At 40.3% G+C, this 26816-nt stretch overlaps 1 protein-coding gene across 1 annotated transcript; it reads right to left on the reverse strand.

Moving 5' to 3' along the window:
* Positions 1–246: 246 nt before the first annotated feature.
* ADSS1 (adenylosuccinate synthase 1) lies at positions 247–26683 on the reverse strand. Its single transcript, XM_063290410.1, has 13 exons — positions 26462–26683; positions 15548–15650; positions 13249–13311; positions 12734–12784; positions 12335–12401; positions 9935–10042; positions 9482–9563; positions 6702–6828; positions 4947–5101; positions 3784–3908; positions 2867–2964; positions 1796–1945; positions 247–1174 (listed from the first exon to the last, which is right to left on the reverse strand). Exons 1-13 carry the CDS (start codon positions 26681–26683, stop codon positions 1122–1124), a joined length of 1404 nt encoding a protein of 467 aa, XP_063146480.1. The 3' UTR covers positions 247–1121.
* Between the last annotated feature and the right edge of the window lie 133 nt (positions 26684–26816).

The following is a 26816-nucleotide window of genomic DNA, read 5'->3' on the forward strand; positions in this document are numbered from 1 at the left end:
CCTCAATTTCTGAAGAATACTACTTGGAAATTGTAAAAATACAGACATGCCGCCAATCCAGATGCACAACCAGAACACTTCCTTTGCATGCACTACTTATTTTGTTGACATTGTCAACAGTCATTGCATTTTAAAGGGTTGCTCCAGAATAGTCCGTTACCCAGTATTTGAAAGATTCCTAAATTGTGTAAGAGAATATGTCACTAACATTCTGAATTTCTTACTCTCTGAAGAACAATGGGGAAATCTTATATTTTGCTGAAGCTCAAGTGAGCAGAGGTAAGCAACAGTGAGGGAAGAAGATGGCCTGAGAGCATAGTAAAAAAGTGAAGTTACAGATGGTACCTTCACAGCGATGTACTGCAAGATATTATGTTGGTATGATCTGTTAAAATGCGTTTTCAAAATCTGCTTCAGGTTTGTTTACTTGCCTTTTCTTTGTTTTCTTGCCTAACATACAATGGGCTGAAAGAACAGAACTTCTGAGGGCTTCATGTGAAGCACCTACTGGAAAATATATGAATGAAGGGAAGCTCTTTGTCCTAAGTTCTGACAGCTGTATCCCGTCTGATCCACTGCCAACAAATGACTTCAGGTATTGGCTTGTTCCTTCTTCTATGACATAACCTCTTTTGCTTCCCTTTCTCTTTTGGTATCTGTTTTGTTTACTGATAAGCAAATACAGACTGCAAGATAATTCTGCTTTGAGTCCCAGACTTGAAAGGGGTTGCTTAGTTCTACTATCTTTTAAGGACATTCAATGCACCATTAGGCAGCCTTGTTTTAAATGATACATACGTTTCACTGATTCCTGACACAGGGACAGGACATCTTGCTTACAGCCTTGTGGTAGAAAGTTTGTTATTGATAGCAGTTTGGAAAAATAATTCCATATGGGTTTGACACTTTTAAAACATTATTTAAGGTTCTCCTCTACCAATTCACTCCAGTTATTATTATGTAGTTCCCAAGTCATTGTAATATTTGAAAATAAGAGAAAATATTTGTTTCTTAATCATAGTCTAGGACAGTTTTGATTTCAAAAGCATCTTCGTCTTAGTTTGGGAGCAGAAAAGATCAGGTGAACCCTTGCTCAGTGCAGCCCTTCTTTAAAAGAGCCTTTAAAAGAGCTGGATCATTGATTCTCTTGATTTTCCAACTCCAACCCATTTAACTGAAGAGGATAAAAAAAGAAATAATTAGAACTATTACTCAATGAATAAACAACATAATGAAATATATTTTAGGCTATAATCCTAGAGGGTGCATGCAAGACGCCAACTTCAAAAGCAATTAGCTTTAAGGCAGCTATGCAATAAAAGTTGCTTGCTCTCTGGCAGGAAACAGCAAACAAAATTCAGTGTGGTTCATACACTCTTTTTTAAATATATGACAACTTACTCTGTTTCACTGTTGTGATTCAAATACTATGGTGAACCACATTATATAATCTTATGCACTGCACTATTAGCAGTGGTATCATCTAAGTCAGCAAGTCTCCTGTAACTGATGCCATCAATACAGTGATGGATTAAGTTAAAGTTGGTTGGTTATGGACCATATGCAGCCACCAGCACCCTTTGGAGTACCTGCAAAGTAAGAAATCCACCATATACCAGCTTCACGTGGGCATGATGAGGATTTTAGTCTTGAAATACACAATTTTCCTTAGGACCCCTAATCTATCTAAATCCCCAGAAAGCTGCTTCTCTGTCCAATTGGCAAGAACCCCTCTGTGCACAGCTTAATAAACATATAGCACACCCTGTTAGAGCAGTAATGAAGAAATACATACCTGACACACCAACATGGTTTTCCACAAATCTAATGTAATTTTGTGCTTTAGATGGAAGGTCCTCCCATTTTCTGGCACTAGTTGTGTCTGTCTTCCATCCTGGCATTGTTTCATATTCCACTTCTACTTTCTGCAATATTTCCTGATTAGCTTCAAAAGTGAAAAGACAACTATTCAGCTCATAAGAATCATGTAATCATTATTTAGCATTTACATTTAAAAATATAATTGACAAAACTTTAACTGAATCTTGGGAGGTTGTACTCTTGGTGACCTTTGGTGTGGTCTAAAAAGGAGCTCTTTTTTTTCCACAAAAAAGGCAATCTTTGCTTTTAGAATAAATGAGGTTGCATAGAACAACCAGGTGAAGTCTTTATTGAACAATCACCCTGCTGTATCACAACATTTAGGTGTCATTTTCTTGAGTTCAGGAAGATGGAGTAGCTGCACAATGCATTTGGAGTGGTAGGATCTATCTATCTGGAAGTATCCTTAGTGAAATAATGGAGAAAGTGATTGGCGCTCATTTTACTTATATAAAGTCTGCTTGTAGGCTGGTTTGCAGAAGTGGCAGTGCCAGTGGGTATATATGAGTTCTGTAATAATTAACAGATAAAAGGGAGGGGGAGAAGACCTGATCCTCCCTGCTCTTAATGATTAACTATTATAGAATGTATATATATGTGGTGAACAAAAGTGTCAAAATACCCATGTACAAACCTTTCCTTTGAAAATTGCCAGGTCCCTGCATCACATGCCTTTTTAAATGTCTTTCAGATTCTTTTATTTATTTAAAAAAAAGAAAAACTGGTATGCTGTGAAGCCCAGCCCCAGCCTCTGGCATGAGCTGTTAGGCATTCTTGGAAACTAAAAATGTTGAGGGGCTGTAGCCTTATGCTTTGTTTAGAAGTTTTCTTTATCCTCCCCAAAGGATGCAAGAAAATTAGAAGGGAGATGGAGGTGGGCAGGGGTATCTTCATCAGTTTGTCTCTTGGTGTTTTGGGGACTCCTGTCCTAGTTAAACTTTTCAACCTATTTCAAAGTTACATATTCAGCCAGTTAATAACATACCTGGAAAATATGGAATTCTTTTTCCATCTAACCTATAAGCCACACCAATTCTGATTTCATCAAGGACATCCAGAATATCCAGTTTTGTCAATGCCAGACTGCCCAGAAAATATTAGATAAATATTAGTCTCATTCAACACCTCCTTGAATCCCTCTACCTGTTTTTATGCTTATGGGATATTCCAACAGCATGAATATATATGAACTAATCACAGAAAAAAATGTGTGATTTTAAGCCCCATGCAGTTTAAAATAATATACATGTTAAGCACTTTAAAGACACAGTTATGTATCATGCAATAAATATGAATTTTTTAGCTACATACACATGATGAGAACTTAGGTATGGCACTTAAGAATTAAATGTATTTTAAAAACTTGAGCACAGTGTGGATAGTTATAGTTTTTTAGAGTATGAATAATCCACAGATATCAAACTGATTTTTTTAAGCTTCGAGAGTCAATTAAGAACCTACCTTCAGTGCAGTTAACAGGCCAGTGCAGATGTCACTTGGCCTGTCTTTACCTCCATTAATTTAGTTAATGCTAATCACAATTCCCTATCAGTCAGAATGTAAAATAAACATTGTGCATCCCCTTGCCCATATTTTTCAGATTGCAAGACCAAGCAATAATTTATTTATTTATTTATTTCTCAAATTTGTACTACCACCCATCTCCCCCCACAGAGGGACTCTGAGAGGTGATGCAAAACTTTATGCTCAGGCAGAAAGAACAAGTATGTACCATGTAAATACTACCTTCTATACCTTTTCTTTGGGATAAGGTGCTACTGTTTCTTATCAAAATAGAAAATATAACTTTGCTAGACTAATTGTAATGTTACCTACATATTTGTACTCCACCGGATAAAAAGTTATGAGTTCCAAGTGTAGCTCAAAGTCTGTGATGCTTACGCAGTAAATCCGTTGATCATATGAGCGTATCTCAAAATGACAAGGTCTAGCCAGCCACAACGTCTTTTCCTGCCTGTGGTCACACCCCATTCATGACCTCGTGACTGTAAAAGGTCTCCAATTTCCTATCAGAGTCAAAGATACGCATGAGATTGCAACATTGGACATAGCTAAATGTCAAAAGCCACCAGTAACTGATCTATTGTCATGTCAAAAATACCCGTTTAAAAAAATCATTTAGAAGACAATGGATGTTCAACATGGCACACTGAGTCAGACAATTCTTCAAACCCTCCAAAAGGCAGCTTTTTTTTTTCTCCATTTCCTTTGGCATTAGTCAGGGTTGGATTCAAGATCCAAGCTGGCAAATTATGGTTGGAGTTTGTCACTGAAATCAGACTCAGAAAGTCATTCCAAATCTTGATTGATGGAGGGCAATAACTACAGATTACAGCATTTGCAAATATAGACATCAGAGCACTTAATGTATACATGAAGGAAAGCTACATAAGAAAGCAAGAGAGAATGCAAAACCCAGCCCTCATTCAGTCTTTCAAATCATATTTTGGATTTAGATTATTGTGTATTTTAAAATCAATCTTGAGCACAGAATTTTGGGGCAGTTCTTTATGATGTTCATTTTTCCCCATCAGTCAGTCAGTCAGTCAGTCAGTCAGTCAGTCAGTCCAGTCAGTCAGTCAGTCAGTCAGTCTATCTATCTATCTATCTATCTATCTATCTATCTATCTATCAATTAATTACACTTGTATGCCACCTATTTTCATGCTCTGGGTTACTTTGCCCTATTCTACCACTTTGCCCACTACCCCAGTGGCTTTTATAAGCTGCTTTAAAAAATAATTTAAGCAACTTAAGAACTCTAAACTGAATTTATATGGGCGCTGACACAATTTTTAAATTAGATTCAGATCAGGATGCCTCTGGCAACAAAGACATTTGAAAACCTGCTATAGAATGGAACTGTGGTGGGGAATCACACTTTAAAGAAAATTAAGACAACTGGGAAAGCAAGTTATACATCAGCACATTTTCTATTTTATAATGAAGCTTGAGATTGTCATAACTTAGCTTGCATGTATTAGCAGGGGACCATTATCCCATTAAGTTTATTTGTATGGTTTTAATGATAATAATAAACTTACATTTATTTGTTCAGTTGGAAAGGCTCCAATTCCCACTCTTGTTGTGTAGGCTTTTACTACCCCATACACCTCTCCAATATACTGAGGAGGAATACCCAGCCCAGTGCATACACCACCCACGGTGCAGTTTGATGATGTCACAAAAGGATATGTGCCTAGCAAAAAACAAAAATTAGATACACTGTGCTTTAAAACAAAGAAAGAGTGCACTTTATTTCAAACAGCTGTTCAACAAGTCATTTTCTTAAGGAATTTTAAAGATCAGGGGATCACATGAACCTGCATTGGAGAAACCTGCATAACACAGAAGGTTTATCAAGTATACTACTGCTCTTCTATATTAAATATCATTACATTTAACATCCATATACAGGTAGTTCTCACTTAACAACCACTTGTTGAGTGACCAATCGAAGTTACGACAGCACTGAACATGGACATTACGACCAGTCCTTGTAGTTGTGGCCACAGCAGCGTCCCCATGATCACATGATCGTGATTCAGGTGCTTGGCAACCGGCTCGCAATTACAATGGTTGCAGCATCCTGCAGTCACACGATCGCCATTTGTGAGCTTCACTACCAGCTTCCAACAAGCAAAGTCAATGGGAAGCCAGCAGGAAGTCGCAAATGGTGATCATGTGACATTGCGCTTAACAACTGTGCAGGATTCACGTAACAATGGTAACTAGAACTGCTGCAACTGCTGTTGTAAGTTGGCATGGTCATGCTTAGCGACAGCGTTGCCAGTCCTAATTACTGTTGTTAAGCAAGGATCACCTCTACGCTTATAAAAAGATGCTGTACATTTTGTTCCAGAATGAGGCAAATTAAACAGGTGATTTAATAAGCCAACTGAGAAGAAAGCACATCTCTACAGCACAAAACAAATTCCTCCTTGAAACTCTGCTCCTAATCTTTACTCACTTGAATTCTAAAAGAGGTAGTATGTTCTCTCATGTTGGCCCCTAAATAAGATAAACTTCAGGATACTCATGACATGTTGCATCCAAATGAATTCAGGCTTATAGTATGCCCATTGAAATCAACAGGGTCTCATCAATTTCACTGTCAGAGGTTTGGCCCAGAAGCTATAAAAACCCCTTCTGGTCCTTCTCCTCTGTCATGGGCTGTAAAGAAGGGAGGAGGAGGATTGATTGCTGTGTGAGAGACATCACTGACTGACCCAGCAAGCTGACGCCAGAGTGTTGTGCCTAACGTCTTATCGGCAAACGGACAGTGAAGAATGCTGCTGGGAATTATGTTGTAAAGCCAATAGCAGTTGTAAATATTCAATTTCAAACGAAGGCGGGAAACCGGGGCATGTAAAAGGAGGGAACTGGGGTATCTTACTCACTTGAGTCTTTAGATGGAGATGGAACTGTGTCTTACAATAAAGAAATACTTTACTGAGACCTGATTGGTTCCAGAAAGATTTCTTACTATTGGGATAACCCATGATCCTCACATTTAGTTACTCTCAGCATGACTAAGATTTGCATGATCATGCAAATGCATGCATATTTAAGAGCGTATGAAAATTCTGATCTAGCCACCATTTCTCCCAGTGGCCTGTCAGACCTTAAGAAAGACATTCATTGTTTCTGATCAGTATGCAGTATTATTCCTCACCAATATATATATTACTTATGAAATAATAATCTAACCCTTCTCACATCTACATGCAGAGACAGGAGAATTTATTACATAGATTTCTATATAACTAGACAATCATACATCGTACCAGGTGACATACCAAAGTCAATGTCAAGCAGTGCTGCATTGGCACCCTCCACAAGAATTTTCTTTGGAGAGCCATGTAGTGCTTCGTACATAAAATAAACTCCATCTTGGACCATTGGTCTTATTGTTTCAGCATATCCCTGCAATATTCCATACACATATAAAGTTACTTCAATATTTCTCCTATACTGGCTGAAAGAATAGAAGCATATCAGAAGCCAAACCAGAAAAATCACCATTTCTAGGCAATTGGGGAAGAAGAATTTATACAGACAAGTAGCTAGCCTTGATAAGGTGGCTAGATACTTTAAGAATAAGCTTGATTATATTTGTTATCACAGATTCTGAAATTTTGCCAGTTTAATATGCAGAAGAATAAAGAGCATTATCTTTTCAGATTCTTTTGGTGACTTTGGGTGCTTAAGGATCTGAACAAGGTGCCTGGAAAAGTTTGACCATCATAGTTGAACAGTTATCCCTCACAACTAATTCCATATAGGAGGGCAGAAATGGACTCCGCTGAACATTTATAACAAGAGGCTATAAATTTTTCTTTACATGAAGATGTTGTTCCAGTCATAATGACACTAGTCCTGGAAAAGAATGCACTGGACCCAGCAGAACCATAGGCCAGTGGTCATCATCCCTTTCCTGGACAAAGTGTTTAAGCAAGAGGTGGCTACAATAATTTCAGCTGGGCTTTAGGGTCTGAGTTTGGCCTTAAAATTGCTTTGGTCACTTTGTGGGATGATCTTTGCTGGGGGAGAAATAAAGGGTGTGCAGTCTCTTGGACATCTCAAACTTTCATCATCATTAGTCATGGCATTCTCCTGGAAAGATAATCCAGGCTAGGTGTGGGTGGAGCAATTTTGCAATGGTTCTGCTTGTACATGGATTAGCATTTCCAGAAAGTCATGCTGAGGGATTTCTGCTCAACTCCATGGCATTTAAGGCAACTCATGGCATTTAAGGCAAGGCTCAAGTTTATCTTCTGTACATTTGTATGACTGCTGAGTGAGAGTATTCAGAGATTAAGAGTGAAGTGTCATAAACATGCTGATAGCACACAACTCAGTCTCCCCTTTTATCTGATTCAGGTTAGGCAGCAGAAGTGCTGAATACTGTAGGTGTCTGGCCACAGTAATGGACTAGATGACAACCCCCCAAATTAATCTCACCCTGGACAGGACAGATGTCCTGCTAGAGGGTAATTCACCAGTCCAGGAGAGTGGTGTTGAACCTGTTCAGGAAAGAACTGCACTCCCCCCAAAGAATCAAGAGTCAGTCTGGAATGCTTCTAGAACCACCCATCTGTTACTGAAGCACAAGCATCCTCTGGTGAGAAGCCCCTTTTATCACCTTGAGCAGGCATGACACTTAGGCTCTGCTGGACAGCTGGTCTCCTTACCTACCCTTATCTCTTCTTAAAAGTATTTTAGATCACTGCAATGCACTGTTGGTGAGACTGCCCTTGAAATTGGTCCACAAAATTCAGATAGTACATAATACTACAAAAAGAGTACTGAATGGGACTGGACATCATGACCATATTATACCAGCCTTATATGACCTTTACTAACTCCCAGTTCATTTCCTGACCAAGTTCAAAGTGCTGGTATTAACCTATTAAGCCCTTCAAGGCTAGATACGACAATATCTGAAGGAATTCCTGTATGTTCCTATCCATATCTTAAAATCAGCTTCAGAGGCCTTGCTCTGTCCTCTTATGCTGAGGTGCTATGAAGTACATCTGATACTGACTTTGTTTTTTCAGTGAGAAATAAATACAGCTGCTTCTGAGGCCTTCTGACGCTTTGCAAGAAGGCCGCACCCACTGTTCTCCAAAGAGCACATGCCCTTCTCATGCTTCAGAAAGCCTTCAGAAAGCTTCTGAGGTCTTCCAAAGCATTGCAAGAACTGCGGGCGTGACTTTCTCGCAAGGTTTCAGAAGGCCTCAGAAGCCTTCTGAAGCATTACGAGAATGGTGTGCACTATTTGTAGAACAGTGCACATAGCCTCAGGAAGAAGGCTTGGCATGGCCAGCAGCTGCCTCGCATAGGGCCAGGCGTGCCTTGTGAACATTGGAAGGAAGGTGGCAGAGGTCAGTTGAGCGCAGGGTGGCGGGGGCAACTGGGGCCTTGTGCTGTGGTGCCAGCTTGGCTGGTTGCAGTGCAGGGCTTGAGGCAGCACTCCTTGGTGGCAGTGGCGCTGGGGCTGAAGTCAGTTGGGTCCAGTTGGTCCAGGAGTGGTGGCAGCCAGCTAAGACTACTAAAGGCCCTGGGCCTCTACTTCAGCCCCAGTGCCACCACCACTGAGGAGTGCCACTGTGCAGGGCAGCCAAAAAGGCAGAGATGGAGGGGGAGTCAGGCGGGTGGGGGGGAGTTGAGGAGGAGGCAGTCCCTTAACTTACAGAAGCTCGGGGCTGGGAGGGCCAAGCCAGGAATGGCTTGGATTGAGGTGGGTCCTTGCCTAACAACCAGTGGGAGTCTGTTAATGAGAGCAATGAGGACTGCCGGGATTGCCGTTGCTAAGTGATGCAGTTACGTGACATCAGATTTTACAACCGCATCACTTAGCGATGGAAATTCTGGTCCCAATTACCATCATAACTCAAGGACTACCTGTATGTGTTTTGTATCTGATTGCATTTCAAACTGTTTTCAATGCCATATCTTTTGTAATTTCTGAAAAATAAGCAATGATACAATTTTTCTTATTTTATTTCTTCCCTTGAAACTGATACTCTATTCTGTTAAAATCCAAAGTCTCAACATGGGAGTGTTAGAGGTTTACCTTTAGTTTTTTTAGTTGCCCTTCTATGTCAACTTCTAAAGAAGGAAACATTGACTTGTACTGGTGAGCCAGATTTTTAAATCTGCAAAATATCAACAATTAGCAGCATACACTGTATACAGAAGTTTTAAACTGTATTTTTCTGTTCAAGAACTTTTCCCTACAAGTCAGAGACAAAAAATTCTCTATCAAAGATGCATGAAGACCAGGTTGTAGGTTCAAACAACAGGTTTTTAAGTGGCAAAGATAATCAGAATTTATTTTATTAAAGTTAGTCATAGAAATGATATACTCATTTTTCCAAATCCAGCTCATTTTCAGTAATATATATACAACTATCCTCACAGTTCCCCACAGAGCACACTCACATGTACCTCCCCTTCTGTGTCTTAAGAGTATATAGAAATGTTCCCACCCAAAAGGTATTCCCTACTGTGCAGTCCAGCAGAATACCTTGATGAAAATTCATTGAAGTCTGAAAGAAGATCACAAATCCGAAGTCCTGTCCGTGCAGCCTTGGAAGAATAAGTTGGTCCAATTCCCTTTTTTGTTGTGCCAATGCTAGCAACAAAAGACAAATGAGTGGAATCAACTGTTGAGCTATTCAGATATTTAGTGATACAGATATTTCCAAATGTTTTATAATAGGAATTGGTTAAGTTGTATAGTCTGGATGTACATGTGTATGGGCATGCATTAGAAAGAAGTATTCACCTATGTGGTCTTTAATCTTTTCAGATCCAGGACTCATCCTGAGTCTCTTTATTACACAGTTTTCTTTTGAGCAAACAATATTGGAAAAAAATGTTCCTATTTTTTCATTCTTGCATAGACAAATGACTCTCACTGAACAATATTATTTTGTTGAATTCACACTGGATGCTGAAATCCAGCACATTTGGGGAAGGCTGGTATAACTGGAACAACCATATTTTCTTGTTTCACCAACTGCCTCTCATCTTCTCTTTAAAAGAAACAATAGAGTGGCAGCATCTCAGGTCCAACCCCACCTTAAGTCAGGGTTCAGCTCACCAACTGAAGAGAAGAGGCAAATAAAGGGGGTATCAGGAACAAGGAGTGAGGGGTGTAGCTGTCCCTTCTAAATTAAAAGCATGGTTGTGGCGCCAGGTTTCTGTTTTGGTTTTACTGGTCATGTTTTTATTTATTGTGTTATTGTTATATATATTGTTTTATTTTTGGATGGTAAGCCTCACAGAGTTTTGGCTTTAAGAAAGTTGGCTATACAAATCTTTTAAATAAATAAATTACACAAATGAAAACATTTCTCTTCCTTATCTTCTAGGCATTCATATTCTGAAGATCCTCAGCCAAAAGGCAGCCCAGGTAGACAACAAATGTAACTGGCAAAATATAATGCTCCCAACCTCAGTTTCTTTTATGTTACTGACCGATAAGTTCCCTTTACAAGGCATTCTTCCTCTTGACTGCTCGTCCCCCAAACTTCAGTCATCCATCTTTGGGAAATTCTGATCTTCTCAAAGATAGCAATGTCTTTCTTTCAGGGAATTGAGCAGTAGCTATGTTACCCCACACTGATTAATTGAACTGGACCAGAAAGCTATGCATGTACAAGTACTTTTCCACACTGAACTATGTGCCAAGGTTGCTATGAGGATGCTTCCTTTTACTACTTCACTGCCAGATTTTTCAGGGTTGTTCTAAATAGGTTAACTGGTATCATTTTCCAGCTCAGTGACCTATCAAATATAACCTCCAGTACAGAGGCATGGCTGCGGTCAACTGGAAGGAACAAAAGCATGTCAGTAAGTATGTAGTCTTTTCCCAAAACACTGGAAAAGTTTAACAATAATTAGTTGAGTATGAGCAATCTACTTTTACTCAGAACTAATTTTTTTCCCCTACCACATGCAGTTCTGACACAATGTAGGGTTTGACCCCTAGTGACTGTATGAGTAAATATTCACCAGTGTAACCTGGCTTTAGCGATAAAGGAGATTTTTCTAGTCTATGATCCACTTACATCACATGCCACATCATAATCAACTTACTATGGTTTAAGGCTGATTCTGGCAGTCCAAGGTACTTTTAGACTCCAAATCCCTAATTCAATGGTGTCTTTTGTTCATTGTCCAGTTTTTACAATCATATCATAGTACTAATTCAGCAGTGGTGGCTGTATAACTGAACAAACTTAAGAGATTCTCATACAGAATCAGGGCAGTAATGCTATGTCGCTAAACTTGCCTCAGGAAAGATAATGCATATGATTCAGTGTCTTTAATACTTCTATAATACTTATAATTATATTAGTGTGCCCATAGCATTAACATTCTCACAAAGAGGCAACAGCAAGGTTTCTATTTGTGTGCTGTGTCATGAAGAAAGAGCTGCCATGTTCTAAAATGCAGATTCTGTAACGGAACCTCACCTGAAGATAGGAAGAAGGCAGCAAGATGAATAAATATGGGCATCAAACATGGACTGGCATTCAAGTCTCCCACAGCAATTAAAACCTCACCACCTGATCTGCCTCACCATGCACTGCTTGTAATGCATATTCATTTTCTTCAGAGCAGATACCAGCTGTGTGGAGGTCCAGCTTCTATTGGTGCCCCCATTCTATACTGCATAGTCCATCTGAGATATATGGATGACACATATAGGGATAAGGGTGTTTTATGCCATCTGTGATTCTTGCCTATTTAGAACTCATTTGTGCATGCACGCTTGTAAGTTGATATTTTGAGCAAGAACAGTCAAGAAAGTAACAGAATCATTGCATTACATGCACTACTACATTTGATATGATTTCTTTCCAGACTTATTCCACATCTAGTAGCAGAATCCGCGTATACCAAGATATATAATTACTTTTTCCCCTCTTGTGCTTGACGTTGCACTTCTTGAAGTCCATCAACTGCCTGGTGAAAATCAAACACTGCATAGCAGAGGAAAAGCCACATGAAGAAGAATTGAGGGAGGCAAAACAAGGTTTGGTTCTCAAACGTTTCATACAATTACGAGTTTAATGTTCTAACAATGAAGGAATTAAACTGCTGTAATTATTAGCAGCATCAAGCCTCAAAGTAAAGAGATTACCCATGATATGGAAACAATTTTATTTTTAATTTACATCTGTTGCATTGAATATATTAAAACAAGAATTACTTGTTCATGATACAAACATATGAGTTCTGCCCAGTACAAATAAAATTAACAACAACATGAAAAAGTGTTACGATTTGTTTTCTCTTCCTGAATACTACTTACCGATATGTGCTCTGTCTGATATGATGAGTCTTTTCTCCCAATCTTTTAATCCTATCAGAAGAAATGTGTACCAGTTAGAAGGGTTTGGCTCTAAAGGGCAGAACAGTCTAGAACAGTGTTTCTCAACATGGGCACCTTGAAGATGTGTGGACTTCAGCTCCCAGAATTCCCCAGCCAGCATGAAAGTTGCCCAGGTTGAAAAACCCTGCTCTTGAGCAACGATTCTCTAAGTTTGGTATGCGGAGGTCCAACACTGCAGCCTCATAGGCCAGAGCCTGCTCACCACAGGGATGCATTTACAGTCACTGAAAGTATCTTTCAAGGAAATGTAATTTGTCACAATCCCTTGATTTTCTGCAGACTTGGTCTCTTGTCCACAATAACAGGAGTAGCTTTTACTGAGGCATCCATTTTCTCTGATTTTGAAATTTTAAAATACCCTTTTAAAATAAAGTTGAATCCCATTATTTAAAACAAACCCCTCCTTTTTTAAAGGAAAAATATTAAGTACAAACCTTTTTTCTCATTTTTTTCAGCCTCTTCAAATAAGCCAGGTAAATGTATAACCACGCCGTTACCTAAAAAGTATACACAAAACTTTTTCTGTAAAACCAAGAAATCAAATATCCTCCTTAAAAAAATAAGCATTAAGCAAATGCAACTATCCTTATGCCAGAAGAACGTGCAACAGATTGGGCTTTTCCAGCTTTTCTAATTAAAGTTTTAACTTGGGATACTAGGGAATGGACTACTGAGTTAGGATCTCTTCCATATTATAATGCTTTACCCTGCTGTGTGTGTCTGCCTTCTTCTCTAAGGAAAGGCTTACAGAGATTGATGGCAAAGTTTTTTTCTCTGTCTCTCAGACGATCTGGCAACTGGCCTTTATCTAGCTGGAAGGCTTTGATCTTATCTTTTGGCACATTCTGGCACCCCTACTGTGCATCCTCTGCATTGGTTTAGTGGTTGTCTTTCAGCTCCATTCATCCTCTGCTGGTCCTTAGTGCACTTCCTCAGATTGTGCCCTGCTCTGTGGACTTTGGACCACACTGGAACTGATGAGCTTTCAGCAGTATAAACAATTCCCAGTTTATTTTAGGATTACCAGCCAACTTTTCTCTGTCCTATAACTAACAGTCCATCTTCAACAGCCATTTGTTGTCTACTCCATTTTAGCTGCCAGCCATTTTCCAAACCTCCCTTCCAGGTGTTTCCCTAGAATTCTGTCTGACGTTTTCTAAGACTTCCCCTTGAAGCCAGCTTAATCCAGTAGCTCCTCTTCCTCTCCTATGACAGAAAGTTTCCTAAGGGAATCTAAACTAACACCTACTCTCAGCTTCTTGATATCAACTAAGAGGACAGCTTGCCTCCCAAAATGTTTGTTTGGGTTATAGCATGGAAGTCTAAGATAAGCCAGCAGTGAGACATGGCAACTTCAGGTGCATCACAGTCCTTCATCTCCAGATCATCTTTCATCTGCTTCAAACACCAAACCATATCTAGCATGTGCCCGTTCATGGGTATTACAGCCAAGATTACTTGGGACAAGCCATGGTTGCCAGGGAGGCCATAAACTTATGAGCTGTATAGATTCCTCTCCCAGGGCATGAAACCTGAAGTCCCCCAAGACTATCAATCTTAGGAGCTGCAGTAGCAGTCTGGAGATGATATCCAGAAACTAATGCAGTTTGCTGCTGGGCTCCTAGGCGGTTGGTACACCAACAGTAGCCATTTGTTGTTGTTCAGTCGTTAAGTCATGTCTGGCTCTTTGTGACCCCATGGACCATAGCATGCCAGGCCTTCCTGTCCTCCACTGTCTCTCGGAGTTTATTCAAATTCATGTTCATTGCATCGGTGATGCTATCTAACCATCTCATCCTCTGCCGTCCCTTTCTCCTTTTGCCTTTAGTCTTTCCTAGCATCAGGGTCTTTTCCAGTGAGTCCTCTCTTTGCATTAGGTGGCCAAAGTATTTGAGCTTCATCTTCAGTATCTGTCTTTCCAGTGAACAGTCAGGGTTGATTGTCCAAGGGACTCTTAAGATTCTTCGCCAGCACCACAGTTCGAAAACATCAATTCTTCAGTGCTCAACAGTAACCATAGCATATCTCTATAGTCCAATTACACATATAGGCATTTGCAGCCAGCCACCTCCAAGGCAGTTCCTTGCTGCTGTATTGAGAAGGTCTCCCATACTATCATAGCCACCCCTCCTGCCTGACCAAGGTGTTGCAGTTGCTGCAGGACCTGAAACTTAGCTGGGAACATTTTTGATAGGACTATGTCCCCAGCATTGCCCAATCAGGTCTTAGCAATACATGCCAGATCAATCCGTTCATCCACCAGAATACTGTCGATGGACACAGTCTTATTCCACACTGACCTGGCATTCACCAGCAGCTGGAGGCCAGTGCACCCAACAGTTCTATCACCTGGGTCCAGGTCTGGGGCAACTGGCTTACAAGAGACCACTTCTCCTGTAACAGCAAAATGTAACTAAATATATATGAAAATTAGACCTAAAATGGGATTTTTAACAGCTGTTCTATGTTCTGAACATTAAAAACGTTTCAGTCACTTTTGCTGAGTCTTAACTAACCATTTCTTCATTTCTTTCACTGAAAAGGCATAGACAAAAGGTCAAATTTTCCTCAGAATCTGAAAATGAAACAAGAAAAATGTAGGAGTTGTCCTATAATTTAAATTCAATATGATTTATTCCTCAGTACTGAAAAGGATAGGACATAAATGTTGCTGAAGTAAAGAATAAATTTACATTTGGATCTTATGAATCTGAATGGAATACTTATACTTACCAATAAACGAAACAGCCTTAGGATTAATTATACCACTAGGAAAGAGGTGAAAATCATATTCCTTCCCATCAACAACCACGGTATGACCTGCATTATTTCCACCCTACCAGAAATAAAGTAAAATAAAATATTTAATTATTTTTTCATTTATTACTATTGGTGAAGAACTTACTTATTTGGACTGAAATTCTATACCTTTTAAAATATTTTAAAAAGTGAAACCTACAGGTTAGATCCAGACTAAGTCACACTTTAGTCCTACTGAAATAAAAGACTTCAGATAATTAAGTGATTTAAGTTAATATATTGGCTATGCTTTTGTCCAATTTATCCACTTAAAAAATAGAGAGATTAACAGGACCTATGGGCACAGAAAACAATCACCTTAATGTACTATTTACTTGTCTGTGAGCCAGCAAAGAATAATATATTGGGGTAAATTGTGTTGCCCCAACTGCCAATTTTCAGTGAGGGAAAGTGTCCTTACACTTTTAATGCAGAATAAGTTAAGGAAAATAATGGGTTTCCCTGGTTTTGTTTACCCTCCCAAGCATCACCTGCCAGCAAGGAAAAACACCACCAGTCACTTGCCTTCACATGTGGTGTGGCAAGTGGGTGGGCACCTGGGCCAGAGGGTTTACCCCTCTTTCAAGTTGCCTGAGTGACAGGTTGCTGGCAGTTCTGAAAGAGCACTAAACTCCTTTCCAAAAATAGCCCAGGGTGGAAGAGGGGCACAGGATGAAACTGGGTGGGGGGGGGGGCACAGAGAATTGGGGATGCTCCCTCCCACACTTCTCCATGTCCATGATGGGTCAGTCAGACTAACAGGTGCTGCAGAGGGATGCAGGGTGAAGCAGGAAGGAGCAATTAGAAAGAAGGGAATGGCACTGATATCTGAGCTGCTGTGGCTAAACCCATGTATATTAGGAGTCCACATAAAACTCCAGTAGTCCAAGCCAAATGGCCATTGAGGACATGCCCAATTATAGGTATTGTACTTGTTTTCTCATTTACACACTCACCAGAGCCAGTGTTGTACTGGGTGACCTTATAAAAACAATACATAAATAAATAAATGACAGAAAGAAAATACCCCCCTCAAATAAAAACAAATAATAAAAATCATAAGACTAACAAGGTAAGAAAAACTTAAGAATCAAAAAACTATGAGCAGGGTTAAAATGAAATCCACCAGGGCACCACATGAGTTGAGTGGGCCTACTCATGAGAGCTATTTGTCTCACCTTAGGTAAATAAAGCTATTAAGTGGACTATTAACTTGTGCGGCAAGGTTGTATACTTTCACCCTACTTATTCAGTGTGTACACTGAACAAATAATTTGAGAAGCAGGAATGTACGAAGAAGAACGGGGTATCAGAATTGGTGGAAGACTCATTAACAACCTGCAATATGCAGATGATACAACTTTGCTTGCTGGAAGTGAAGAAGACTCGAAGTACTTGCTGATGAAGATCAAAAATTGTAGTCAGCAATACGGACTACACCTCAATACGGACCACACCTGAATGTGAAGAAGGCAAAGATACTCACAAATGGATCAATAAACAATGTCACAATAAATGGAGAAGAAATTGAAGTCGTCAACAATTTCAGTCTACTTGGATCAACAATCAATGCCAAGGGAAGTAGTAATCAAGAAATCAGATGACGTATCACGCTGGGAAGATTTGCCGTCAAAGACCTATCTAAAGTTTTCAGAAGTAAAGACATCAGTTTAAAAACAAAGGTGCGTCTGACTCATGCCATGGTCTTCTCAATTGCCACATATGCCTGTAAAAGTTGGACATTCAAAAAGGAAGATAGAAGAAGAATTGATGCTTTCAAATTGTGGTGTTGGCGAAGATTATTGAAAATACCATGGACTTCCAGAAGAACAAACAAATCAGTTTTAGAAGAAATACAACCAGAATGTTCCCTAGAGGCAAAGATAACTAGGCTTATATTCTCATACTTTGGGCACATTGTCAGGAAAGACCGATTGCTTGAAAAGGACATCATGTTTGCTAAAGTCAAGGGCCAGCAACAAAATACATCCCAAAGAAAGAGAAAATCAAGAAGGCAAAATGGCTGTCTGCTGAGACACTAAAAGCAGCCCAAGAAAGAAGGAAAGCAAAAGGTAACAGCAATAGGGGGAGATATGCCCAATTAAATGGAAAATTCCAGAGGATAGCCAGAAAAGACAAGGATTTATTTTTAAATAAGCAATGCGCGGAAGTGGAAGAAGACAATAGAATAGGAAGGACTAGAGACATTTTCCAGAAAATTAGAAACATCGGAGGTAAATTCCAGGCAAAAATGGGTATGATCAAAAACAAAGATGGCAAGGACCTAACAGAAGAAGAAGAGATCAAGAAAAGGTGGTAAGAATATACGGAAGACCTGTATAGGAAGGATAACAATATCATGGATAGCTTTGACGGTGTGATCAGTGAGCTAGAGCCAGACATCCTGAAGAGTGAGGTTGAATGGGCCTTAAGAAGCATTGCTAATAACAAGGCAGCAGGAGACAATGGTATCCTAGCTGAATTGTTCAAAATCTTGCGAGATGATGTTGTCAAGGTAATGCATGCTATATGCCAGCAAATTTGGAAACAGGAATGGCCATCAGATTGGAAAAAATCAACTTATATCCCCATACCAGAAAAGGGAAACACTAAAGAATGTTCAAACTATCGAACACTGGCACTTATTTCATATGCCAGTAAGGTAATGCTCAAGATCCTGCAAGGTAGACTTCAGCAATTCATGGAGTGAGAATTGCCAGATGTACAAGCTGGGTTTAGAAAAGGCAGAGGAACTAGGGACCAAATTGCCAATATCCGCTGGATAATGGAAAAAGCCAGGGAGTTTCAGAAAAACATCTATTTCTGTTTTATTGAGTATTCTAAAGCCTTTGACTGTGTGGACCATAACAAACTGTGGCAAGTTCTTAGCAGTATGGGGATACCAAGTCATCTTGTCTGCCTCCTGAGGAATCTGTATAACGACCGAGTAGCAACGGTAAGAACAGACCATGGAATAACAGACTGGTTTAAGATTGGGAAAGGAGTACAGCAGGGTTGTATACTCTCACCTTACCTATTCAACTTCTATGCAGAACACATCATACAACGTGCTGGGCTTGAGGAATTCAAGGCTGGAGTTAAAATCGTTGGAAGAAACATTAACAATCTCAGATATGCAGATGATACCACTTTGATGGCTGAAAGCGAAGAGGAACTGAGGAGCCTTATGATGAAGGTGAAAGAAGAAAGTGCAAAAGCTGGCTTGCAGCTAAACCTCAAAAAAACCAAGATTATGGCAACTAGCTTGACTGATAACTGGCAAATAGAGGGAGGAAATGTAGAAGCAGTGAAAGACTTTGTATTCCTAGGTGTGAAGATTACTGCAGATGCCGACTGCAGTCAGGAAATCAGAAGACGTTTAATCCTTGGGAGAAGAGCAATGACAAATCTCGATAAAATAGTTAAGAGCAGAGACATCACACTGACAACAAAGGTCCGCATAGTTAAAGCAATGGTGTTCCCCGTAGTAACATATGGGTCCAAGAGCTGAACCATAAGGAAGGCTGAGTGAAGGAAGATCGATGCTTTGGAACTGTGGTGTTGGAGGAAAATTCTGAGAGTGCCTTGGACTGCAAGAAGATCCAACCAGTCCATCCTCCAGGAAATAAAGCCAGACTGCTCACTTGAGGGAATGATATTCAAGGCAAAACTGAAATACTTTGGCCACATAATGAGAAGACAGGATACCCTGGAGAAGATGCTGATGCTAGGGAGAGTGGAGGGCAAAATGAAGAGGGGCTGACCAAGGGCAAGATGATATTCTAGAGGTGACGGACTTGTCCCTGGGGGAGCTGGGGGTGTTGACGACTGACAGGAAGCTCTGGCATGGGCTGGTCCATGAAGTCACGAAGAGTCAGAAGAGACTGAACGAATAAACAATAAAAAGTCGGCCAGTGGAAAAGAGGAAGACCTTCAATGAGATGCAATTACAGCAACAATGGATGCAAACATTGGAACAGTCAGGCGTATGGCGCAAGGCATTTCGTTCTGTTATACATAGGGTCGCCATGAGTCATAAATGACTCAATGGCAATTAAAAACAACAACAACAACAACAACAAGTGGGTGAATGGAAAATTCTTTTTAGAAATACACAGCTCAAAAAAAAAATCATTCTGCCAGAAAGGGCATTATCTAGACTGTCCTTGATTTCTATTTTTCCAAGGCTGTCCTTCAACGACTCTGGAGTATAGTACAGTATTTCCTGGATGTAATAGCCTTCTTACTATATTCTATTCAGTTAGGATCAGTAAATGAACCAATCATAAACCCATTTAGTCAAATTCCTGCAAGACCCCCCCCCCCATTTAATGTCTAAAATATAGTTTTAGGTAAGCTCTTAGAAGTCTTTTAATTCCAAAAGGGTAAGAACTGCAGTTATTGATTTTGACTGACTGATAATGTGCCATCAAGTCAATGTCAACTCTTAGGGACCACAAAGACAGACCTTCTCCAGGATGATGTTTCCAACTTAGCCCCTTCAGGTCTCTCAGTGCTGCCGTTGCCACTGTAATTAAGTCCATTGTCTCTGCTGGTTGTCTACTTCTTTCCTTCCACCTTTCCCAGCAATATATACTGTACTTCTCAAGAAGGCTAGGTCTTTGCAGATTGTGTTCAAAATATGGTAATTTGAGCCTGGTCATTTGTGCCCCAGGTGAGAACTCTGGGTCAATTTGTTTGCTGATCATTTGTTTGTTTTGGTCTGTGGGCTTATTTCTTCAGCTTTAGTTCCTTTACTATTGATAGTTGATTGTAAAATGCAGAAAGTATCCTCTATATCTTCATTGTTACTTCTAAGACTGGTTGCTGTACCTGTTGTCATTAAATTAATCTTATTAATAACAGGTATAGTACCCCTTGATTTTCATTATTAGAGCTTGAAGATAGTTTGCATTTTTAGCTATCAGAGAAGTATCATTAGCATAGCACATTTTTCTTCCTCCAATTTTAAAACCACACCCATTTCTTCCAATCCAGCTTTCCTCAATATATATTCTACATATAGATTGATTAAATAAGGAGACAGCATACAGCTTTGTCTTTCTCCTTTTGCTGACATGGAGGATTTATCTTGCCATGTTCCATGCAGACTGTGGCTTCCTATCCTATATATTAGTTTCTCATGAGGAAATGAGATGTTTTGGGATTCCCATTTTCTTAAGGATGCACTTATTGAAGCACAGTTTTTTTTAAAAAAGCAAATACAAGAATATATATCCTATTCTGGCAAATCTCTGATTACTCTTGGATAATCAAATTGAAAAAAAAATAAAAAAATACTAATGTAATCTTTGTTCTTCCTATTCCTCTCTTAAAGCCTATCCCACAATTGAGTTAAGGTGATATTTATCTATTGACACAAAATGATGCCAGAATAGCATTTGCTCTACCCATTGCCAATTTTTCTCCTGCCTCTGTTATAGCTATTATGAGTCACTATCAAATGATTCTGCTCCAATCTGTGAATGTGCTAGCAGTTAGAGATGAGGTGATCAGTTCTACTGCTAGCTGACAAATATCCATCTGTTGTGCTATTGCAGCAGAGATAGATATCATGCCCTCCCTAGGCTGCTTGCCTGTTCCTCCTCCATTCACCATTTGGGCATCACCTGAGTTTTTTAAATAATATAAAATAGGAAGATGTATGGAAAGTGATAGGGCAGAAATAGCCCCACAGAGAAAGGAGGCAGACTGTGCAACTAGCTCCACCTATAAATTGAAACTGGCCAGCTGCTGAGCAACCAGGTCTGTAACTTGTGGGCAGTGTAGTGATTGAAACTGACAAGTACAGGGGAAACTGCAAGCAACAAAAGCCTAATTTGATAGGTCCTATTTTCTAGATGCTGCAAAGAGAAATGGCTACAGTGGAGGCTGACTTATGACCACAATAGAGGGTCGTGCCCACACTTTAGAATGTATTGATCCGAAATGAAGTTCAAATTAACATGGTAATAAAGCAATAATGTCCCCACAAAACATCTTTGATCACACCCTCAAGAGGTTAACTGATCTCAGCTTCAAGATTATACGTGACATAGCATTACAGATTTTACCACCCTGAAGCTGTGGTACAACAGTGATAGCTTAAGGGAGAAAACTATTTAAAAACAGTACACCATGTGATAATTTAAGGCTATTTCATGCATGGGCCAGGACAAGATGAGAACAATATTATGGAAAGACTGGCGTTGCCAGGGCATAACTATGTCCTGGTAAACTGCAAATGGGGCCAAGACCTTACAGTATTAACATTAACCTTTTCAGACAGAAGTGAATTCCCATATTTCCTCTAGCATTTTACTCGAGCAAAGTGTAATGCACCTAAATGAAAACATCTTTAACTGAAGTCCATAATGACTGCTTTGTATCAAAAGGTTCCATAGTCCTTGCCTGCAGAAGTTGGCAGCTCAAACAATAATTGTCAGTGTTAAACCTGCAAAACTGCCAGGACATGAACTTAGCTGTGGCTAGTTTTAAATCAGCCGCAAATGGCCCAAGGGATTTGCTCACTGCTATGTAGACAGATTTCATAAGATGTGCCTTTTGCATTTTCTATATCTGCAAGTCAGATCAAAAGACTATACTGAGAATATACTCAGGATTTATTTAAAAGCTCGTATTTGTTTTCTTTCCCATACTTTCATATTAGCAGTAGCAGCAGCACATGGGCTAAAAGACATTCAACAGAACTGCTGGTAAAAAGCTTCTACTTCCTTTTCTGAAGTTATAGCAATATTACCACTCTGCTAACCCCTCCTTTCTCAGGGAACGAAATAGCCCAAGTAATCATATTTTGCCTCTAATTTACCTGCAAATCATAGAAAGGAAAACAAGGAACAAAATAAAACAAATGCCATTTGAATTTAGTTTTTACTGAGTATTTCACCTGTTACCCAGAACAACAAACTTCGTTTTTATTTATTTATTTAAGCCATACCTGAGCTTGCAGCAGAAACAAGAGCCTGGAAAGCCAGCCTTGTTTTCTGACAGAGGTTTAGTAACTTTAAACTTGACCTTTTCATGGAATACGGGTGATCCCACTGCAATTTTATCAGTACCCAAACCCAAGTTTAAAATAGCAATGCCACCATTTTTTCTCTAAGCGCAAGCAGGTGCTTAACAGATGCTAGGTCCGTAAGTTCTTATTTTGTATCAGTTTACTCAGCTTTTAAAAAGCATCATGTGAAATAAATCGTCTTACTTACATTTATTGTTGTAGTCCTAGGAGTAAAGGTGGGCAACATTTTGTGAATTGCAAATAATACATGTGCAATTATGGCAGCATGTGGTAGATGTTCCTACAAAATAGCTACCTTGTTGGACATGGTTAAGCACAAAACACCAATTTCCAATCAGAAAAGTTGTTGTTCCCATCCTCTACATCTCAGGATGTTCTCTGTTATTCCAGTCTACCTTTCACTTTTTTTCTGGTGAAAGGCACACATTTTCAGATGAAGGACTGGGGTACAGGTATCCATTATTTCTGAGATTCCAGCCTTCTCTGTTGTTGCCCCTGTCCTCTGGAACAGCATCCCGCCAGAGATACAGATGGCACCCATTCTCCTGGGGTCCTGAAAAGCCCTTAAAACCTGGCTCTGTTCCCAGGCCTGGGGTTAGTGTGTGTGTGTGGGGCGCTACTGTGTCATGCTTTATTGTGGCTGTCTTTAGTCCAAGCTGTCTTGTTTTGTCTATATTTTTAATTGTTTGAACTCTGTGTTAGATTTTGTAAGCTGTCCAGAGTCTATTGGAGTGGGCGGCCATAACAAATTCAGTGAAATCAATTAATTCCTATTCAGTCACAAAATTCACCAAGTGACAAGGGCGAATCATTGTCACTACACCTGATGTACTACAAAGAATCATTGTGAGGCTAAAGTGAGAAGAAACCTCTGAGACCTTGAAGGAAAGGCAGGAGATAATAAATAAGAATGTTTAAAATGTAGTTACATTATTCAAAGTGCTTAGTTGTTCTAGTTTTACTAACAAAATTAAGGGTCCTACATCCAAAGACAAAAGAAATAAGTTGAAACATACATTTCCATTTTTTAATCACTGTCGTCATTACTACTTCATACCTTCTCCCACACTGCCATGGTCCCTCTCCCAATTCTGTATTACTCTGATTCATGCTCCCCCCCGCAATTCCACCCTTGCCCATTTGTGCCTCAAGCCCACCTATTTTGCATCACCACCCCACAATAGCTCTCAGCTCCCCCTCAAAAAAAAAAAAACTACTCAAAGTTCCCCATCCCTTTTCCAGAGCAGCTGCCTAAAAGACACAGACTGAGAACAGATTGTAAAGGAAATGCATTTCTGTATTTGGCATCTCTAGTTTTGTTTCTTAGTTTAAACAGCTTCCATAGGGGGAAGAAGATGAGGACAAAGGGTTAAACCTTCCCTTCTTTTCTGTAAGGTAAAGATTTCCTGAAGTCTTGCATGACTCCTAGTGACTTACACAGATGGACCCAGTTTTGTTTTGTTTTTCCCCCCTTGTCAATAATAGAAATGTGGTTGCCGCTGCCTTTGGCTGGGGCAGTTTTTACCACCCAGTCCAGCCCACAGCCCTGGTGCTTCATGGCTGTCTTTCATCCAAGGACTGACCAGGTCTGACCCTGCTTAGCTTTTGAGATCACCCAAGGCTGGCCAGGTGCTCTCTTCTTTGCCACTTCAATCTGACTAATGATGTTGCCCTTAAAGATGCTGTGTGCTCCTGTAATAACTTTTCTTTGCCAATACAGAATTTGTGGGGATTTTCACAGCAGCCAAAGCACAGAAGAAAAGGTTCGGCTGCTTTCCCTGTGTGCTGTTTTACCACTCCACCACCACACACAATAGCTTCACATTCTGAACCAACCTCTAGAATGCAAACAGATATTTCATGTATCTAGTTTGCATCAAAGAAAACACATAGGAAGTGTGTACCTAAAGCTGACTGTTTTCCAGCTTTAGGTATATTGTTGGGTATGTTGCTGTGTGGTGAAAGACTGAACTAGATTATTCATACAGTTCCTTAGAATAATTCCAGAACAATTGCCTTGGATCTTTAAAAAACAAAACAAAAAGTCCATTAAAATAATTTTAGCTCATTATTTAAGAGAACCTGTAATTAATTTAAACCCGAATGAGTGCAGTATTAGATGAAATATAAATAGTCATGTTTATTCAAAGGCCTGCCATATATGTGTGCATACACACACATGTGCACACACACTCATACTGCCAGCTTTGGTACTTTGCACTCTCTTGCTTGAGTGGCACTGGGTGAAAAATGATCACGTGAGAAACTATGCAGTAAGGTATGAGGGTTCAGTTTCTTTACCTTTAATCTTTATTTCCCAATTATTCCAAATTGCTCAGGGCAATCTACATCACCCCTCTTTATTTTCACAACAGTCTTGTGAGGCAGACTACACCAAGGTTGGGTTCATACATTGCACTAAGCCATAGTTTGTTCAACAGTTAAACCACAAAAGGATAGGTACACACAAGATCTTGCCATAAGCCACTGTTTTCAAGCTACACCAAGCTACAGTATAGTTTATTTTGGTTTGGTACATTGTATGAAACCAGCCTGAGAAAGGGTCTGGCTCAAGTTCCTCTGGGGCTGCAGGACAAACTGAAACAGCATCTCTCTAGGGCTAAACTTATTTAATCCTTCATATCCCAGGCTCAGAGAGACATACATCCTGCACACTTTATAAGTGATCAGAGTTGGCTCAAAATAATGTACCAGAGCATAGAAGTTTGAAGCTGATGAGCCCAAAGCAATGCCGAGCTAACCTCCACTGTGCTCACCTTCAACCTTTCTTGCAGACAGCCGTCACCAGACACCCCAGCATATGTGCCACTGTCCAGACGCACACACTTTTGGTCCGTTCATCATGCTTGTCTGTACTTTCAGATCTTATGTCATTTGTCACCACGGCTCAGCTATTTCTATTTATAACCCAGAGGTTGTTTTCCCCCTCCTCTTCCCAGATGGCATTCTGTCTGTAACCAGTCTTGAAAAGCTTTGCTCCCTTTCTACTGCAGCTTTATTCAAGACATCGGTAAGAAAGGCATGCATCAGAAGCAAAAGATAAAACAGAAATGAACTTGGCTCAAGTCAAGGGAGTACACAATGTGCAGAGGGTGGCCTTAGACTAATGGTACAGACTCACCCACTTCACAAGGCTGATATGAAGATAACAAGAAAGGCCAGCAGCAACGTTAGTTGGAGAGAAATGACATGACTCAAAGGGAGAAAAGAGAGAGAGGGAAACAAAAATAGCAATGAAGAAAGGGGGGGACAAAAACAGCACATCAACCAGGATAGAATAAAACAGAAAATTGATACTATCTAGTGACAGGAAAAAAGAACTATGAGAAAGTTTAAGAAAAGGCATTTACTATGACCGCCCACCCACCTCGCAACCTATTTCTCTCCTATGTACAATTACAACTCACAACTGGATAATTAGCTGGGAACAATGGGATATGTAATCCAATATTCTGAACAGCAGAAGGCGGGCAAAGGATGTGTTAAAAATGTGGAGATTTCAAAATAAAACGGAAGAAAGTATGAGTTAGAAGAAACAAGAATCAGAGCAGGGAAGAAATCTGTAGCTACCAATATTTAAACATGCCCTTGTTTCTGTTTTTCACTGCACCCTGATCCACAGCCGTGAGCAAACAGTCCAGGGGCTAAACGTTTCACCTGCACAGGTGGATACGTGCGTCCTAAACGCCACCGCAGCAAAAAGGAGCTGGGAGGTTGGCCACCGTGCAGCAGAACGTGGGACGAGTCGGGTTGCTGCTGTTTCTTGCCCCGGGGCAGCCCTTACTCACCTGGCACCTACAGACGATGTCGGCCTCGGTGGCCAGGAGATCCACCACTTTGCCTTTCCCTTCATCGCCCCACTGAGCGCCGAGCACTACCGTCACACGGTTGCCGCCCGGCTCACTTCGCAGCCTCTTCAAACCAACGCCGACAGCAGCGCAGGCGGCAGGGCGAGGGGCGCGATCGTTGGAAGCTGCAGCTGCTGCCGCAGCCGCTCGAGTGCCCGACATCACAGCGAGCTTCTCCGCAGGCTGCCAGGCCGCTATCCACCCGGCTTCCACGAGCCGGCTGCAGCACCCACTCCCGCGCTCCCTCGCCCGCTCTTCGCCTTTTAAGGACACTGGGACCCAATCAGCGCAGCCA

This window comes from Candoia aspera, chromosome 1 (genome assembly GCF_035149785.1).
Source record: "Candoia aspera isolate rCanAsp1 chromosome 1, rCanAsp1.hap2, whole genome shotgun sequence".
NCBI classification, from domain to species: domain Eukaryota; kingdom Metazoa; phylum Chordata; class Lepidosauria; order Squamata; family Boidae; genus Candoia; species Candoia aspera.

What these genes read in the sequence shown, in the direction of transcription:
- ADSS1 (XM_063290410.1), bottom strand. Translation starts at nt 26,683, where the DNA reads ATGTCGGGCACTCGAGCGGCTGCGGCAGCAGCTGCAGCTTCCAACGAT. An exon ending in TGAAAAAAATGAGAAAAAAG is followed by an intron (nt 12,785 to 13,248) that starts GTTTGTACTTAA and finishes TTCTTCTGATAG; the next exon opens with GATTAAAAGATTGGGAGAAA. An exon ending in ATCAGACAGAGCACATATCG is followed by an intron (nt 12,402 to 12,733) that starts GTAAGTAGTATT and finishes TCTGCTATGCAG; the next exon opens with TGTTTGATTTTCACCAGGCA.